Raw genomic sequence first — 19843 nt, forward strand, 5'->3', positions numbered from 1 at the left:
CAAGGAACAGGAAATTCGACGTTTCAGGCATAAGCCCACATAGTTAAATACATGTCATTCTAACCATTTGTCTGGTAAATTGAACAGAGCTCAGCCATTCTCCTCAGTAAAATGTAGTCCTCCAGTTGAGAAAAAAATGAATACATCCAAACTCCATACACCACCAGTATAAAATTGAATCATTTGGACAGAAATTAAAAATAGTATTAAAAATATGACTATGTTCATAAGAGCACCGATGTAGGCAAACTGGTTCTGGAAATGTCATCAGTTCAGAAATTGCTCCCAATGTAGATCACATGCAATCTGCAGAGCCCAACAGTTAAACTGTGAAATGTTTAGATTGCAGTAGATGCAATATCTATTGTAGGAATTTAAGTCACCTGAAAACACTCCTCTGAGGTTGTTGATGTTAACACTAGGATCCCATGTGAAATAGGAACAGAGAGTGGGCAATTTGGTCCCTCAAGCCTGCTCTGTCATTCATTCACATCATGGCTGAGCGAGCTTTCCTCACATCAACTTCCCCGACTGACCAAGAATCTATCTCAGCCTTAAATATACACAAAGGCTCAGCCTCCACAGCTTTTAGTGGCAAGGATTTCCAAAGACCCCTCAACCCTCTGAGAGAAGAAATTGCTCCTCATCTCAGTCTTAAATTGGCACCCCTTTATTCTGAGACTATGCCCTCTCCTCCTGGACTCTCCTATGAGGGGAAACATCACTTCAGCATTTACCCTGTGAAGCCCTGTAAGAATTCCATATGTTTCAGTGAGATCACCTCTCATTCTTCTAAGTCTAATGAGTAAAGTCCACAACTGTTTAGTCTTTGCTCATAAGACAATCCCTGTGCACCGGGAATCATACTAGTGAACTTTCTCTGATCTGCCTCCAATGAAGTGCTATCCTTCCTTAAATAAGGAAACTAAAACGGCTGACAGTGCTCCAGATGTGGTCTCACCAGCACCTTGTACAGTTGCAGTAAGACTTTTCTACGCTTGTACTATAACCCCCTGAAATAAGGGCCAATGATCCATCTTTTTGATTACCTGCTACATCTAGCTAACGTCCTGTGTTTTATGTGCAAACTTTGTGCCTTTGTGTTGTAGTTTTCTGCAGTTTTTGCCCATTCCATTTAAATAATATGATGTTTTTCTGTTGTCCCTTTCAAAATGACCAAGTTCACATTTCCCCATGTGATACTCCATTTGCCCACTTCTTTAACCTTTCTCTCTCTATGTTGTTTGTATCCTTGCCTTTCTACTTATTTTTGTGTTGTCTGCAAATTTGGCTACAGTACATTCACTTCCTACCTCCAAAGTCATTTGTATTTATCGTAAACCATTACATTCCCTGTGGTACTCCTTTGGTCACGAGTCGCCAACTGAGAAAAAACACCTTATCCCCACGCTTTGTTTCCTGTCCTTAACCCAATTCTCTATCCATGCCAATGTACTACTTCCAACACCATGAGCTCTTACCTTATGGTTTAACCTTTTGTGAGATACCTTGTTAGACACCTTCTGGAAGTCCACAGCTGCTGGCTCTACCCACTCTTGTTGAAACTTCCTTAAACTGCAGTAGTAAATCAATTCTCCTCATTCCCCATTATTCCCCTTTCATGAAGCCATGCTTACTCTGCTTGGGATACTTTTACTAGTTCCAGTGCTTATTTTTCCCAGAATGCAGTGGAAGTTGTCAAACTAGGTTCTGGGCCCATTTCGGATAACGGCAATATCATTGATACCAAGAATACCCGTAAATACATTGAAAATAACATTCTAAAACTTGAACAGAGTGATTACAGGCTAACAATTATATCCAAGATTTTTAAATAATTTGAGGTATTAAACAAGAAGACAGCTGTGTGGGTAAAGATGTATTATGCATTATCATACAGATTGGCTCTTTAGCCCTTTTTTTAAGATTAGATTACTTACAGTGTGGAAACAGGCCCTTCGGCCCAACAAGTCCACACCGACCCGCCGAAGCGCAACCCACCCATAACCCTACATTTACCCCTTACCTAACACTATGGGCAATTTAGCATGGCCAATTCACCTGACCCGCACATCTTTGGACTGTGGGAGGAAACCGGAGCACCCGGAGGAAACCCACACAGACAGGGGGAGAACGTGAAACTCCACACAGTCAGTCACCTGAGTCAGGAATTGAACCCCAGGTCTCAGGCGCTGTGAGGCAGCAGTGCTAACCACTGTGCCACGGTATACTTTTGCACCCAGGCCTCTGTCAATCCATTTACTGTCTTATTATTGATATTCCGTGGGGTGTGATGTCAAAACATTGTCTTTTGTTTAATATACCGTGAATGTTTTCATGAGCAACATTGCTGATCGTTGTTCTTGCTGAATCTGCATCCTGAAGATTCTAATCTCCACCTTAGATAGCGAAGGAACAGCATGTGCTAACCTCAGAGACTGATATATTCCCCTCACATAGTGAATGACTGTGATCTCATTGCACATGCAGGCAAGTATTCTTCGAGTTGAAGGTATGTGCACATGAACATCTTGATGGATGGTGCACCTTACAGTCAGGAGTTGGCCTGTGCAGAGTTTGGTTCTGTGAGCTGTAGGACAGAAGCATTTGCCAAACTATCTTGGGCCAACGGGCCTGCTTCCATGCTTTCAACGTCAATGACTCGAACAGAAATGACCCAACCCACTGAAGAAGTTGCTTGAATTCAAGGCACTAGCAATTTCCATCCCTCGGGGGAGGTAATGGCCTATTGGTATTGTCACTACACTCGTAAATGGGGCAGATGGTGGGATTTGAATTCAATAAAAATCTGGAACTGAGAATCTAATGATAGCCACAAAACCATTGTCATTAAAACCCCCATCTGGTTCACCAATTCCCTTTAAGGAAGGTAACTGCCATCCTTACTTGTACATGTGACTCCTATTGAACGAATGATCCAAATTGCCATCCGGGCAATTAAGGATGTGTCATAACTGTTGGCCCAGCAGTGACATCTATGTCCCTTAAATGAGTTTTAAAAAGGATGATGAATGGGTTCTGCAATCTATCATTTGCACACAGCATATGTGACTCCCCATTCTTGATGAAACAGCAGGAATCCTAAAATCTAAGCAGTAGCTCTCCAGCTGAATACCTCACATAACTGAACACAGTAAAATCACACTTTCTTTCAGAAGCAGTGCATCACTTTGTAGAACGTGGAATTTTTGCTTCCTTTGCTGATCGAGCCATAGTTTATGTATAGGTCAAAGGCTCCGGAACAATGGGTAGAATAATCCTTCTTAATGAATCTTGAAACTGAAGCTATCACCATTGCTGTTCTCAGGATGTTGTTCGGTATTGTAGCAAATTTATTTTAAAAACGTCTTGTCATAATTTTATGAGTGGAGATCCAAAAGCCAGTCTCTTGCACATTATCTTGAAAGTCAATTTGTCAGGTTACATAGTAAAGGAGATTGAGACAATATAATTGCTCACAATTACATACTTCATTACCAGTAACATCTGGCAATAATATTTTATTTTTTGTTCTATTTTAACATAAACTAAGGTGGAGATGCCAAACCACATTGTAAATATTTTAATACAAGTGATATAATGTGGTCACAAGAATTGCCACTTCTTGGAAATGGCATTTGAAGCCTGAATGTTCCTTTTACACATAAATTTGTTGAAACATAAACAAAAAACGGCTGAGAATCCATTGTATGTCAGTCAGCATCTGCAATGACCAATGAACAGTCTCCAGTTTAACCTTTGGGAGTTGCCAGAATTTCCTCTTTTTGTTTAGCTCACGCATACAAACCCTTTCTACTCTTGCGTAGTTGCTGAGAACTTGCACAATTTATAAACACGCCTGACCGGACTTTCTAAGTCATTTTTCTTGCGGTACCTGACATCCATGTATATGTCTGAAAGTCCAATTTTGGGCAAATAGCTACTGTAACATCTTCTCCTCCCTTTGTGCTCCAGCAGAGTATACAGACTGTTTTCTTAGTCTGTAGAACTGTGCTTGTGCTTTTTGTGTTTGCATCAGCAGATTTTCTAGCAGCAGCCCCAACAATTCAGTTGTGCATGCCAAAAACATCTGATCTGCTTACATACATAGTTTATTCCTCACTAACACGTTCAACAGAAAGGTTAGATTCTTTAGCAAAGGTGAAAATGCCATTGGGTACTAAGTCAGAAGGGATGGCTGCAGCTGTGTGGTTATTCAAGTATGCTTGGTACAGGAGGTGGATATATTGCTGATCATTTGTATTATAGTCATTTTATTCAGACAGCTTTTTTGGTCCATTTGTTTTTAAGCAAAACCAAACTATCAGAGACTGGGTGTAGAATAGGAGGAATAATTAACACCCATGTAGAAAGCAGCCTCAGTGGTTTAACTAACCTCTCAACAATTTTCCATTTATGTCTGCCACTGTAACCTATACTGAAAATAAATTTATTTTGGTATTAATGGTTCAGAAATAAGCTGAACAGTAACAGACTTTTCCTTGATGCAATTTTCTCATCAGGAGCAGTGCAGGGTTTACTGACTTTACTCACTGTTTCCTCACTGTCACTGCATCAAAATCCTGGAACTTTCTCCCTAACAACATTGTTGATATACGTACTGAAATGGATTGCAGTGGTTCAAGAAGGCAACTCACCACTACCTTCTCAAGGGCAAGGGATGTGTAACACATCCCTTGTGGGCGGCACGGTGGCACAGTGGTTAGCACTGCTGTCTCACAGCGCCTGAGACCCGGGTTCAATTCCCGACTCAGGCGACTGACCGTGTCTGCGTGGGTTTCCTCCGGGTGCTCCAGTTTCCTCCCACAGTCCAAAGATGTGCGGGCCAGGTGAATTGGCCATGCTAAATTGCCCGTAGTGTTAGGTAAGGGGTAAATGACGGGGTATGGGTGGGTTACGCTTCGGCGGGTCGGTGTGGACTTGTTGGGCCGAAGGGCCTGTTTCCACACTGTAAGTAATCTAATCTAAACAAATACTGGTCTAGCCAGTGGAAGAAATGACTGCAGGCACTGAGTACAGCCCAGGCTGTGTGTTCTGGTAACATCCCAGCAGTACTGAAGATTTATGTTCCAGAATAGTTACGTCCCTAGCTAAGCTGGCCGGCATCAGGCAACATGTGACTGAGCCCCAGTAAAGTGAATGTGAATAGGAATTGGGGAAAACTTTCTACTAGTTGGAGTTTTATCTAGCACAAAGGAAATGGTTGTAATTGTTGGAAGTCAGTCATTTCAGCCCCAGGATATTGTTACAGGAGTTTCTTAGGGTACTGTCCTAGGTCAACCATCTTCTCCTGCTTCATCGATAACCTTCTCACTATGTGATGGTGAGAATTGGGCCAGTTCACTGTTGGTTGCACAATGTTGCGTATTATTTGCCACTCTTCAGATCATTCAGTGCCAGTAAGTGGGCAGGGCTTTGACAACATTCAGTCTTGACAATAGTGACAAGCAATATTAAGCTACACAAATGCCAGGCAATTACCAAATTGAATCAGAAATATTTTAATCATTTCCTCTTTGCTGTGATTAAATTTCCCTCTGTCAATATCCTGGGGACTCATCATTGCACAGAGATATAACTGGCCCAGCCATGTAAATATTTCAGCTTTAAGAGCAGTTTGGATATTTTGTGATGGGCAACATGCTTTCTGATTCCCCAAAGTCTGTCCAACACAGTGAAGAGTATGAGGCCACCAGATCTTGAGATGTAGGAGCAGAAATAAACCCATTGAGCTCATTGAGACAGCTCTGCCATTCATTGAAAACATGGCTAGTCTGATAATCCTTAAAATCCTTGAATCCCTAAATCTATCTATTTCAGCTTTGAATATATTTTAAGACCCAGCTTCCACAGTCCTCTGCAGTAAAGAATTCCATAGATTCACTACCCTCTTAGAGAAGAGATTCCTCCTGTGGTAAGGGAATACTTGTCACTCGCAAAAATGAAAGCTGCTTTGTTCACACTCAAGAAGCTAGAACCAACTCAGCGCAATAAAGCCCATTTATACATACCATTTATCGAATTCAATACAACAATTTGTGAATGGCTCCCCATAAGCATCTTTCAAACCCGCAACTTCCATTGTGTGTATCGGCGTTCTGACTGGTTGCATTTCTATCACACGTGCTGAAAGATGGAACAATTCCAGAATGCTTAGACTGAAGACATCTAAATCTGGCTCTAAAGCATTGCTCACATGACATTCCACACCACGGGAACTGAATTCCAACTTCACAGGAGCCAAGATTTTCTCCAATTTGTACACCAAACATGGCTATTGATTGGCTCAACTGGTAGAGGATCTGAAGAGAAAACTAATTCACGGATGTCGTAACTGCTTCCAGTGATAACCTTTTGGTTCATCCAACAGTCAGGATCTGTTCCAACAGTAAATAGATGGAATTAAAGAAAATGTTCCTGGATGTATATGTAATGCAAATATGGTTGTGGTGATGGAAAAAATCAAAGAAGGTGTGACTGAAATTTATTGCAATGGCAGCAGTTTGTCAGAAAGAAATGCCATGTGAACGTAGTCAGGTTAGTCTTGTCAGCTTTATTTATGAGTTTCAAGGTCCATTCTGTAATGAAGGTGTATAATGTAACTATCCCACAAAACCCAGAAGCCTTGCAGAGATGGATTCTTCGACCTCTCTATGACATTCATACCCAACTTTGCTAATTCAGCAAGCTGTTACAGAAGGATGACCTACATGTATGGCAGGAGGACCTTGAATGCGTTCAAATCAATTAAAAAGGCAATGTCAGAAGAGATACACATTCTGCATTCATGTAGCCCAATTAAGGAGGCCTTCAAGGCTGCACATCCTGAAAAGAGCTTGAAGTGTGCATTATGAAAGATGGTAAACTACATGCATTGGGCTTCAAACGTCTACCTTAATCCTTAACTATTGCAAGTGCAATCCAATTACTCAAACATGGAGCACGAGATACTTGCTCTGGTATTTGATATCACAAGATTCCATAGACAATGATTTGATTAATGGATCACTGTGGAAACAGACCACAAGGCATTGGAAATGATTTGGCACAAGCTGCTGACAAGTGCGTCACCAAGGCTACTGCAACACCTTTGATGATTTTGAAGTCTAAACCAAACCAGGTAGCAAAGTGATTACTGATGAAAGGTTCTGCCTGAAACATCGACCTTCCTGCTCCTGTGATGCTGCTTGACCTTCCGTGCTTTTTCCAGCTTCACACTTTATTGACTCTGAATTTCCAGCAACTGCAGTCCCCACTATCTCCAGCCACATTAAAGAAGTCATCAAGTCTAGAACAAAACTGTGAATGTTTTTGTAGACCTGCATGTAGATTGTGTAGATCTCAAGAAAGAAGACATACTCAATATAAATCTGATGGATTTTGGTTAGTTTTTTCTTAGTTATGTTTTTCATGAACATTTATTTGATATCAAATTTCTAGCTTTATGCCATGGAGCTCATCATCAAACCAAGAGCAGAACTCTAAGTGTAAACCATCAAAAATATATCCTAGTCCAAAGGGACTAAATAAACAATGATTACTCTTGAAAACTGGAAATGTTGTTTTTGGGTTCCTCATTTTGTTGTTTGCTAGCAACGTACTTTATAACTGGAATTGTGTGTGGTGTTCTTTTTGCCATATTTGTATACTTTATTTCGATTTGCCTGCTTTGAATTATTCAACTATCATATCTTTGGATCATTCTATGCCTTATAATCACTGCACACATATTAGGCATCAATATAGGAGGTAAAAGAGCACTACCCTGAGCCATTGTACTTAAAGTTTGGATTTGTGGGGGACGTGCAAAACAGTTTTAGTGCAAGTAATTATTTGCTATGCTTCAAAGCTACCTTCTGACTACTCTAAGCAAATGTGCTTTTTATATGTGTTTATACCAGAATTAGCAATTCAAAAGACATTTATAGATGGAAGCATTTTCTGTAGAGTCTTAATAGAGCTTTCATGCTGGTAGACCCTTCTCAGTGTAAACGGGCCTATAGTCACAAATAATAGCCTGCAAAAGGTTTGAGTAGCCTGGGAAAAAAATGAATAAATTGCCGTTGCGATTAGTTTGGACTGTCTGCCTATGCAGATGGTAAAACAGGCTGAATTTGCTCCTGAAGCCTGAATGTCTTTCAGATTTACACAGAACCATGGGTAACTCTGAAAAGACTTGGTTTACTTTTCACATCATTCTTTCTTATTATGTTAAAGTAAAGATTCCCAGAGTGACTGTTTGTTATTCATAAAGAAATGCCACACACAACGAATTGGCCAAGGTTACAGGCTCATGTTTTACAATGAATCTAAATTCAAAGGGGTTACTTTCTGTCATTAGGATCGTATATCTGACCGACAATTTTCTACGTTTGCTATTTCTGGGGAAATCGTAGACATCTTGGGACAGGATCTTTCCCAACAAGAGAACAACTAACTATAAAACACAAACTTGCATTGTGTAAAAAAAAGTTACCAAAAGTGAGTTTTACATTAAACGGATGCATAATATTTGTCGCTGCTTTATAGGATGAATTTGAGACAGAAGAGATCACTGGTATCAGTTGCAGGAACAAAAATATGCCTGAGTGTTCTCCCTGGCATCCTGGCTAATATTTATCTCTTCACTTGGTGAAAAAGATTTACTGTGAAATTTGATAAGGTTTGAAAGTGAGCTCAGGGATTACAATGTGGAATCAACCCACAGTAGTTCCTTCCGATTCAGTCAACAAACAAACTTTGAGTTTCCTGCTCATCACTACAATCTTAATGTGCACCCGCACTGTGCATAATATAGAGTGGCTGCACATCTGGAAACGGGGTACAAAATTGTGAGAGGCTAACACTATTTAAAACTAATCTAACCAGGCAGCCTGCAGTACTTAAAGGGCAAGTGCATATTGGTTGGATATGTGCCATCAGCCCCTGGGGAAGTATATCTGAGTGAGAAGGACACTGAGAAATGTTACAGCACGACAGAGAGTGTTCTCCAAGGCTTTCCGATGCACATTAGCTTGTGTAGGAAATGGACAAGAGGAGAGAGACCTTCTTTGCACAGAGGACCTTAAAGTCCTCCAGCCAAACCCTGAAAAAGCAATGGCAGCAGGTAAATATTACAGCTAATGTAACCCCAAGGATCTGGGTGTGATCTGTGATCCTAGAAGTTCAATGACCGCACATGTAGAAACTACCGATGCTTAATTGTGTTTGTATGCTCCATTATGATTTAGAAGTGGCACAAGGTTGAAACAAGACCCTCAACACAAACCTGCTGTTCTCCAAGAACTGTAACTTGGCCAGGCAGTGAGGGAATAGCAAGCCGTGATACATCAAGAATTTAGTGATGAGGAAGAAATGCAGCTACCTATTTCCACATTTGCACCTACCAGCTCAGTTGCTTTAGAGGGAAGGGAGATATTGAGTACAACTAACCAGTGGTCAGAGCTAGGAGAGCAAAGAGCTCACCACAAGATGGATCATAATGGGTTATGCTACCAAGGATTCAGCTGAGATCTTTGCTCACTTGGCATACAGAACAATATGAGTGTATCTCTGCACACAGAGATTCGTGGACCATTGGCTGCCTTTTCTCCTTATTTATTCACTGATGGGAAATGGACCTCCTGCCAAAAAGCCTATGGTCACTGAGAGGAGGAATGAGGACGTCTAGCACCAAACTAGCTCTATGTTCTATGTTCTGTCTGGGCAGTTAGGCTGGACAACAAATGCTGGCCTAACCAGCGATGCCCAGATCCCGTGAATGAATAATAAGAAACTCCATTCCTGTGCTTATGGACTGAGCCACATGGCCAATTCTTTAGCCTGCAGGGCCACGCAAACAGAGGCTGCCTAATGGCTATATGCAAGCTCAGTGGAAGCTCATGCAGCATCAGCTTGCTGCCGCACGCCATCATGGCTGCTGTTGCCACTTTTCAGAGGGCATGCAGGAGAGCAGTTTTAGCAATCTGTCTTTCAGCATACTGTTCAAAATCTTGAGAGACCTAGTGGAGTGTCAGTGGCTGTATGGAAACAAAGGTGCTGTCCCCGCTGAGGATGACAGCATTTATCTTCCCGACACTGCAAATACTCTTGATGTTGCCTAGCCCAGAGTGCTGCACCACGTGCAAAGATGGGCCCACAAGGTTATCTCCAACCTCCTGCACTCAAAAGTCAGCAACCCTCCTCCAGCACGACTTTGTTTAGTTATGGTTTGTATTTTGGCATTGTGATCAAGAAGCTGTTGTAATGCCCAGGAGCAGAGGATACATCTGACTGTTCTGGAATGAGGAATTGTGTTTGCAAACACAGTACATTTGGATGAGCTGAATAAATTCTCCACCTTGCCCTCACATTAATTCCTCAACCTCTTACAGTATTCTCATGAGGCTGAACTTAAACACAAGGAACAGCATTTTATCTTCTGATTGGACTCTTTATAGCCTTCCAGGCTTGTCATTGAGTTCAACAATTTTATGCCGTAATCCCCTGTTTTGTTCTTTGTAGGTTTCTGTTTTACTCTTCTCTTGATTTTAGATTAGATTATATTCTCTACAGTGTGGAAACAGGCCATTCAGCCCAACAAGTCCACACCGACCCACCGAAGAGTAACCTACCTAGACCCATTTTCCTCTGATTAATGCACCTAACACTAGGGGCAATTTAGCATGGCCAATTCACCTGACCTGCACATCTTTGGACTGTGGGAGGAAACCGGAGCGCCCGGAGGAAACCCACGCAGGCACGGAGAGAATGTGCAAATTCCACACAGTCGCCCGAGGCTGGAATCAAACCTGAGACCCTGGCACTGTGAGGCAGCAGTGCTAACCACTGAGCCACTGTGCCTCCCCTGCTTTTGAATGGCAGCTGGTCACCATTCTAACATTCAAAGAAACTGCTGGAAAAGCTCAGCAGGTCTGGTAGCATCTGTCAAGAGAAATCAGAGTTAATGTTTTGGGTCCGGTGACCCTTCCTCAGAAGGCTTACTGCACCTGAAATGTTAAGTCTGATTTCTTTTCACAGATGCTGCCAGACCTGTTGAACTTTTCCAGCAACGTCTGTTTTTATCTCTGATTTACAGCATCCACAGTTCTTTTGGTTTTTATTCTATCATTCACACCTGCTTTAAACAAATTGTTTTGTTTCTTTAGTTGTCCCATTGTCATTGTCTTTGGCCGTGCATGATCAACCTTTTTGTTAGGTAAAAACAATGACTGCAGATGCTGGAAACCAGATTCTGGATTAGTGGTGCTGGAAGAGCACAGCAGTTCAGGCAGCAAGTTAGTTACTGTCTCCTATCTTTCCTGCCAGCAACTGCCTTTTTCCAAAAACAGAAAACTGGCAGATCTGACCCGCTGAGCTTTTCTAGCAGCGTTCCCGATTTCTAGCGTCTGCACTTCTTTGGTTTTTATTCAACTTCCTTTTTCTTCTTTTTTTTCGCCCTCTTTGCTTTTACTTGCTTGACAGTTTTACTTTACTTCCCAGTTCTGACGAAAGATCATTGACCCGAACTGTTAACTCCATTTCCCTTTCTACAAATGGTAAATCTTTGAGTATTTCTGATATTAATTTTGTTCTTACTTTGGATTGTCTTATTTTTCTGGTATTTTACAATCAGATAGATATGGGAATCAACTGAATGGTGATGCTCGACAATTTGTAAGCACTGGATCTTTTTATGATTCTCTTTCCTGATGTTACATTTTCAGGTTCCCTTCAGGTGATGAACAAAACGAGAAGACTCATGGAGCAAGGTGGTGCTCATTTCACCAATGCCTTTGTAACCACTCCAATGTGCTGTCCATCGCGATCCTCCATGCTGACTGGAAAGTACGTCCACAATCACAATACTTACACAAACAACGAGAACTGTTCCTCACCTTCCTGGCAGGCTACGCATGAAACACGTACTTTTGCTGTGTTTCTAAACAACACAGGCTACCGAACAGGTCTGTAATATCACTGGTATTCTGCGAGCAAACAGCATCTGCTTACTGCTATTTCATATATTTAGTGCCGAAAACAGATAACATGTGTTGAGTGCATCATTTAATTAAGGTAAAGAAATAGAATAAATAATGTTTAACAACATTTTAAAATTATTCTAAAGTTGTGGGTATCAAGGGGAAGATTATGAACTATAATATGAGGAAAGATCCATACTTACGTTGCATTGGAGTGTCATATAAGTAGCATATTTACTGTTGCAAATGTGTTGCTGGTCAAAGCACAGCAGGCCAGGCAGCATCTCAGGAATAGAGAATTCGACGTTTCGAGCATAAGCCCTTCATCAGGAATAAGAGAGAGTTATTCCTGATGAAGGGCTTATGCTCGAAACGTCGAATTCTCTATTCCTGAGATGCTGCCTGGCCTGCTGTGCTTTGACCAGCAACACATTTGCAGCTGTGATCTCCAGCATCTGCAGACCTCATTTTTTACTCGAGCATATTTACTGTGACCAGGTATATCCTGTGCCCAAGGGATTGCAGGGAAGGTAGTGGCAGGAATGTATGAAATAAGAGGAGTAAGTCATTCAGCCATTCAAACTTGCCCTTTGATTTTATTAGATCATTGCTGATCTGCCCCAGGCCTCAATTCCTTTATCGTGCCAACTCCTCATAGCCTTAAATCCTCGATATTTGAAAAAAAATCCATCAACCTTGTCTTTAAATGCTGTCAGTCATCTAGCCTTCAGTGTGCAGAATTCACTACAATCTGAAAGGAGAAATTCCTTTGCATCTCAGTTTTAAATGAATGCTCCTCTACTCCTTCCCTGAGTTTGAAATTCGATTAGAGAGGTGCTGGAAAAGCACAGCAGTTCAGGCAGCATCCGTGGAACAGGAAAATCGACGTTTCAGGCAAGAGACATTCATCAGCCCGAAACGTCAATTTTCCTGCTCCTCGTATGCTGCCTGAACTGCTGTGCTTTTCCAGCACCTCTCTAATCTAAACTCTGGTATGCAGCATCTGCAGTCATTGTTTTTACCTGAGTTTGAGATTCCCCCACTCATAAAAACATCCTATCAACATCTAACCTGTCAGGCCCTTACAGGATCTTGTACGTTTCAATAGGAACCCCCCCCACCCCTGCCGAATGATAAATGCCAAACCTGTTTAGCACTTTTTGCAAGTCACCCCCTTCATCATAGGAATCAGTACTGTGAATCTTTTTTGAATAATCTCCAATAACAATATGTCCTTTTGTAAATAAAGGGGCCCAAACTGTACACTGTACTCCCAAGTGTGGCCTTACCAACACCATGTCCAGATGTAACAAGACTTTCCTATGTTTTAGATTCCAACCCCCAATTAGAACTATGCAGCTTATCTTGTTTTATGTTCCTCATATAATTTTGAACCTTATCAAATCTTCTTCCACTTTGGATCATTTTAGCCCTCACTTCTCAGAACACTCATTAGGTGAATCTAAAGCTCCTCATGCCTTAAGGTAGGCTTTTATCAACATACTTATGAAAACATACCATGACTCCCATTTGGAAATTGCTACTTAGTTTTTGAACTATCTTGTGCTCCATAAGATATCATTTCAGTCTTCAAAACCAGGACAACATCAAAGCACACGCTGATTTTAATTGAAAATATCAAGAAACTGTGATAAGATATACTGAACAGTTGTGCTAGGATGCAGTTACACATTTACAGAAAAAAAAAGAGCCCTTTAACTCCTGAGGGAGAAAATAATATTTACAAGTGTAGAATTTTGACTTGAGAGTGTGTTGCTGGAAAAGCACAGCAGTTCAGGCAGCATCTGAGGAGCAGGAAAGTCGACATTTCGGGACGGAAATGTCGATTTTCCTGCTTCTCGGATGTTGCCAGACCTGCTGTGTTTTTCCAGCAACACACTCTCAACTCTGATCTGCAGACCTCACTATCTCCTAATAGAATTTTGGCTGTAATTATTGAATCTCATCAACATTGAAATTCTGACATGGACGTTAGCCTCTCGATGACCCTGTTTTAAATATTAAGGACATATTATAAAAATATTGTGACGGGGACCTGCCAACAGCAGCAGAACAGAGACATTCGTGCATGATTAAGCAGCAGACACTTATAGCTAGGACATTGGCTCCCATCCTCACCCATACTTGGATCAAACAATACTATTCAGCCCAAGTCTGATGACATCCAGAACAGAGCCAGTAGATACTAACCCTGTCCATTACTGTCACCCTAACCCTATCTGCAGCACATATGGTAGGATTCCGAAGGTAATCCCAGAAAGTCCCAGACCTATAGAAAAGATCCCTCCTCAGCCTAAATTGTTTCTAAATTGGACATGTAGGAGCCCAGTGAAGAACATTGTCCAGGTATCCCTCTTTGTGTTTAAGATTATAAGGTGGGAAACCTATCGATAATTTTTGCTTTGAAATTAGGATTTAGCTGATCTAAAAGGTTTTTGAATTAATCAAAAGAGCATGCTTAATTTTTTTTTGTGAAGCTGAGTGGTGCACAAACTGACATGAAGTAATGAATTTTAATCTGAGAAAGAATTCAAGATAGAAAAGAGACCAGAAGCGTTTTCCCATGAATTTTTAACAGCACGATGTTACTGCACCCATTATACACCACCCAGATTTCAGCATCGCAGCATTACAGGGGTTGGCATAGAAAAGTAATATTGGTGGTATTAACTGTAAAGTTAATAGAACTTTGGGATTTATACCAAGGGAACATTTACCAGAGAACAATAGAAGTGAAGCAATTAGCATACTGCAGTCTGGTTAGAGCTCATTTAGCGTGCGCTAGCACAGTTGGAGATCTGTGAGGGGCAGTCCAAATAACTTAACTTGACAACACACAAAGAAACTTCATTGTAAAGGATTATTCATGTTAAAGTAGCGTCAGTAAGATTCATCAAAACCTGATGGGGACCCTCTGAAAAAAGAAAGAAAGAGCGCCATGTAATATTCCAAACACTCACGTTAACCAAGGCCATCGGGATTGTTAGGAATGCTACAAAGTTCCCTTTAGAATTAGTAGGCTGGAATTAAACAGTCTCCTGCAGGGTGTGTTTTCTGCAGGGGGATGAGAAGAGGGGAGGGGTCATAGAAAAAAATTACAAGTGGCTAGCCCCACTAGTTTATCCACCTTTTAAAAATAAATAATTAACGGGCAATTGAACTTACTATGAAACCAGTTGGCACAAATATTATCCTGTCCACACCATCATGTGGCTGGCACAGGCAAATGTTCAAAGTCTCTTTTGAAAACAGTTTTGTGGAAAACAAAGGAAGTAAAAGGGTGCCCACGTTGTTTGAGACTATCCTGTGTGCACTGATGGTGACCTCACCAAGTTCTTAATACACCCTTTGTTCCTCTCCACCTCATCTTGAGATTCCATGATTCCTTCCCTTTCCAATACCCTCGATTTACTTGCTTCCAGACACCATGGCTGCCATCATATTAAAACAAAATTCTGTTGATGCTGGAAATCTGAAGCAAATTCAGAGAATGCTGGAGAAACTCAGCAGGTCTGGCAGCGACTGGGGAGAAACAGAATAACAGAGTTATTGGTTCAAGTCAGGTATAATTCTCCTTCAGAACTGTTCCAAAGAAAAGAAACTTCTAAAGATGAATCACACCAGATTCAAAACATAACAATGTTTCTCTCTATACAAAGGAAGCTTGACTTGCTGAGTTTCTCTTGCATTCTCTGCAGCTGTTTACTTTCTATCCATGTGGACACCAATCTCATCGTTTGTATGTAAATAATTTAGTTTTCTGTTCACCACATATAATATCTACTCCCTCTACCACCAATGCAGCAACAGTAGTGTGTAACATCTACAAGGCAGTAGTGTGTCACATAATCTGACCCCTGAAACGTTGATTTTCCTGTTCTTCGGATGCTGCCTGACCTACTTTTCCAGCACCACACTCTTGACTCTAATCTCCAACATCTGCAGTCCTCACTTTTGCCTGTAACATCTACAAGGTGCACCAAGGCTTCTTAGACAGCACCTTCCAAACCCCTCGGCCATACCTCTACCTCTACCTAGAAAGAGAAGAGTAGCAGATATATGGGATCATGACCTCATTCTTCACCTAGCCACTATAATAAGAATGCTAAATGAAACATGTAAACAAGAAACTGCAATTCCTTTGAATTTCAGTGTTTTGGGTTGCATTTTTCTTCATTTCTTCTTCTATGGCTTCTGCTATTTGCAGGTTTTTTTTAGTCCATAGTACAAACACATTTCTTAACAGTGTTGCTGACTGTAGTTGCATCCTGACTTGGAACTATAAAACTGTCACTGGATCAAAAACCTAGGACTCTCTTCCTAACAGTACGGTGGGAGCATGTACCCTCCACATATCGCAACAGTCATGAAGGTGGCTCTTTACCATCTTTGCAAGAACAATTAGCGAAGGCAACAAATACTGGCCTCATCACTGGTGCCCTGAACAGGGCTAGGCGGGTAATTTCTCCTGGGCCCCTTCCTTCCATGGCTGGGGACCTCAACTGAGTGCCTTTGAATGAGAAACCTATTCGTGGAAAATGCAGCAATCCTGTCCGTGTTTGCTTTCCACACTTCCCATTTGGCATGTCCTTCACCTGTGTCTAGTTGAAAACTAGTGGCAGCAGGATTAGGCTTTGAACTGGGCATTAAGTTGCACCCTAAGTCTAAAAATCTTTTTCAGCACTCAGACCTCTGACAATGTTAATTCGAATCCCTCCAATTAGGATTCCACCCTGAAAAGTTTCTAAATAAAACACACAATCAATATTCCCTGTCATTATAGTCTATATATATTTTTTAACCAGCCTTCCTTAATCTACAGCTGAAAATGTGTTGCTGGTTAAAGCACAGCAGGTCAGGGAGCATCCAAGGAACAGGAAATTGGACGTTTTGGGCCAGAGCCCTTCATCAGGAACCCTTAATCTACAGCCTTTCAATGACCAACCTTTTCATCCTCTTTGAGTGCCTCTTTTGGATGTCCAATTGAATCTTCACCAATGTGCATGAATGAGAACACAATCATCTTTAGAGTCCCTCAAGGAATATGTTTCCTCTTTTCCATTACCCACGACCTTCGATGGCAAGGCCTGCAGATTTGGGGTTCACTGCCTCATGTGCCCACCACAAAATTTGCCTATTTCCACCACCTTTTCATTTCTTCATGAGGACTGCTCAAACTGCCTTTCTGACATCTTGCTTTAATAAGATTTTCAGATAAAAGGCACTGAATTGTTGGATTCCCAAGCAGTGGGTCTAGCTGAAATCTCGGTGATTTAACTGGGTGAATTTAGGAAATTTGATAAAGTTCCCCATTGTAGACCAATGGAGAAAGTGAAGTCACATGGTGTGCAGGGTGTTCTATCTAGGTGGATAAAGAACTGATTGAGCAACAGGAGACAGAGAGTAGTAGTTGAAGGGAGTTTCTCGAAATGGAGAAAGTTGACCAGTGGTGTTCCACAGGGTCAGTGTTGGGGCCAATGTTGTTTGTAATATACATAAATGATCTGGAAGAGGGCACTGTTGGTATGATCAGCAAGTTTGCAGCTGACACAAAGATTGGTGGGGCAGCAGAAAGCATAAGGGACTGTCAGAGAATACAAGAGGATATAGGTAGACTGGAAAAGTGGCAGATGGCTTTCAATCCAGACAAATGTGAGGTGATGCATTTGGGCAAGTCTAATTCTTGAATGAATTATACAATGAATGGAAGAGCCTTGGGAAAAGTTGATGGGCAGAGAGATCTGGGAGTGCAGGTCCATTGTACCCTGAAGGTTCTGCACAGGTGGATAGACTGGTCAAGAAGGCATATAGTATGCTTGCCTTCATTGGACAGGGTATTGAATATAAAAGCTGGCAAGTCATGTGAAAATTGTACAAGACATTGGTTTTGGCCGCATTTAGAATACTGTGTACAGTTCTGGTCACCACATTACCAAAAGGATGTGAACACTTTGGAGAGGGTGTAGAGAAGGTTTACGAGGATGTTGCCTGGTATGGAAGGTGCTAGCTATGAAGAGAGGTTGAGTAGGTTAGGTTTATTTTCATTAGAAAAAAGGAGATTGAGGAGGGACCTGATTGAGGTTTACAAAATCATGAAGGGTATAGACAGGGTGGATAGAGACAAGCTTTTTTCCCAGGGTGAAGGATTCAATAGCCAGAGACCATGCTTTCAAGGTGAGAGGTGGAACGTTTAAGGGGGATACACGCAGTAAGTACCTCACACAGAGGGTGGTGGGTGTCTGGAACGCGTTGCCAGCAGAAGTGGTAGAGGCAGGCACGGTAGATTCATTTAAGATGCGTCTGGACAGATGCATGAGTAGGTGGGGAGTAGAGGGATACAGATGCTTAGGAACTGACCCACAGGTTGAGACAGTACATTTGGATCGGCTCAGGCTTGGAGGACTGATGGGCCAGTTCCTGGGCTGTAAATTTTCTTTGTTCTTAAGTTACACCGAAACGAGAAAACTGAGGTACTGGGAGATTCACTTATCGTCAGATTTCACTTACTTAGTAACACAAAAATACGTGGAATTAATATATTTTTATTTGTACGATATATGTAAATAGTATTTCTTTTCAAGATTACCTTTAACAGTTGGAATGAATTTCCTCTCTGTAAGAGTGCCCCGTTTCCTCCCTCAGTCCAAAGCTGTGCAGGTTAGGTGGATAGGCGGCAGTAAATTGCCTGCAGTGTCCAGGGATGTTGAAGCGAGGTGGCTCAGCGATGAAGGTTTATGGGGATGGGGCAGGGGGCTGAGTCTGGATAGGATGCTCTTCAGAAGGGCCAGTACAGACCTATTGGGCCAAATAGCCTCTTTCTGATTCTAATTTCTATCACACCGATTGATGAGCTCAGATCAGTTCAATCTGTACTTTTTCACATGGGTTAGTACAGGAGCACAATCTTTTATCTGAAATGCTCGGGACCAGCTGGTTTTCGGAATTCAGAATTTTTCGAATTCCAGAATAAATGACAGTTTGATGGTGAAATTTTTAAAAATCTTACCAAACAGCAGACTTATTTTGCATAAAATGGGTCCTGAAACAGAATTGAGGCCTGTCAGTCAGTAGTAGGCCATGCCCCTCCCAACACATCACATCCCGAGACTGTCACACACCTCCTTCTGGAATGTGCCTATGCAGAGGAAGTCTGGAGAGGAATGCAGTGATATTTGTCGAGGTTCGTCCCGAGCAGCGCCGTGACGCGGGACTCCGTGCTCTACAGTCTGTTCCCCAGGACGCACACCAAGACGAACATCAACTGCGCCTGGAGGATCATCAACTCGGTGAAGGACGCTCTCTGGGTGGTCTGAAACCTGTTGATCTTCCAGCTGAAGGAGTTGACCCCGACTGAGTTTTGCAGACTGGCACATTCCAAGGTCCAGGGTTACGTGTTGAGGGATGCGCTGAAGCTTGGGGCAGCTGCCGCCAAGGCGCGGTGGGGAAAGACCACCGTTTAACATCTGCCTGTCTAAAGAAGATCAGGGGGCCCATGCAGTTATTTGGGCTCTGCTGACGCCTCAGCTCAATATATGGGCCTATGAGTGAGAAATGCACAGACCTGTATGTAATAATGAAAATTCTGAGCTGTGTATGTAAATGTGGAAATATGTGTGGCATTACCTAATGTACAGTGTATCAAATTATTTTATGAATATTTTATGAATAAAGTATATTTTTGAAATTAAAAAAAATCACATCTAAGTGACATGCATTGAGTGGGTGTGGAGTTGGGTTAACTATTTACACGCCAAACAACTTTGTTAATGAGATAAAAACTTCACAAAAATACCTTTGGATTTCGGAGCTGCTCGGATTTCGGGATTTCAGATCGTCTACCT

The 19843-nt window shown here is 41.8% G+C and overlaps 1 protein-coding gene across 7 annotated transcripts in view; it reads left to right on the top strand.

Annotated features, from left to right (window-relative positions):
* sulf1 (sulfatase 1) overlaps nucleotides 1-19843 on the top strand; it is a 390572-nt gene that overhangs the window by 264546 nt on the left and 106183 nt on the right. For all 7 annotated transcript variants that reach the window (XM_060822708.1, XM_060822711.1, XM_060822709.1 and 4 more), the window contains one exon: nucleotides 11727-11966. In XM_060822708.1, the coding sequence (XP_060678691.1) occupies nucleotides 11727-11966 (240 nt within the window). The remainder of the gene's footprint in view (nucleotides 1-11726; nucleotides 11967-19843) is intronic.

Source organism: Hemiscyllium ocellatum, chromosome 4, assembly GCF_020745735.1.
Source record: "Hemiscyllium ocellatum isolate sHemOce1 chromosome 4, sHemOce1.pat.X.cur, whole genome shotgun sequence".
Taxonomy (NCBI): domain Eukaryota; kingdom Metazoa; phylum Chordata; class Chondrichthyes; order Orectolobiformes; family Hemiscylliidae; genus Hemiscyllium; species Hemiscyllium ocellatum.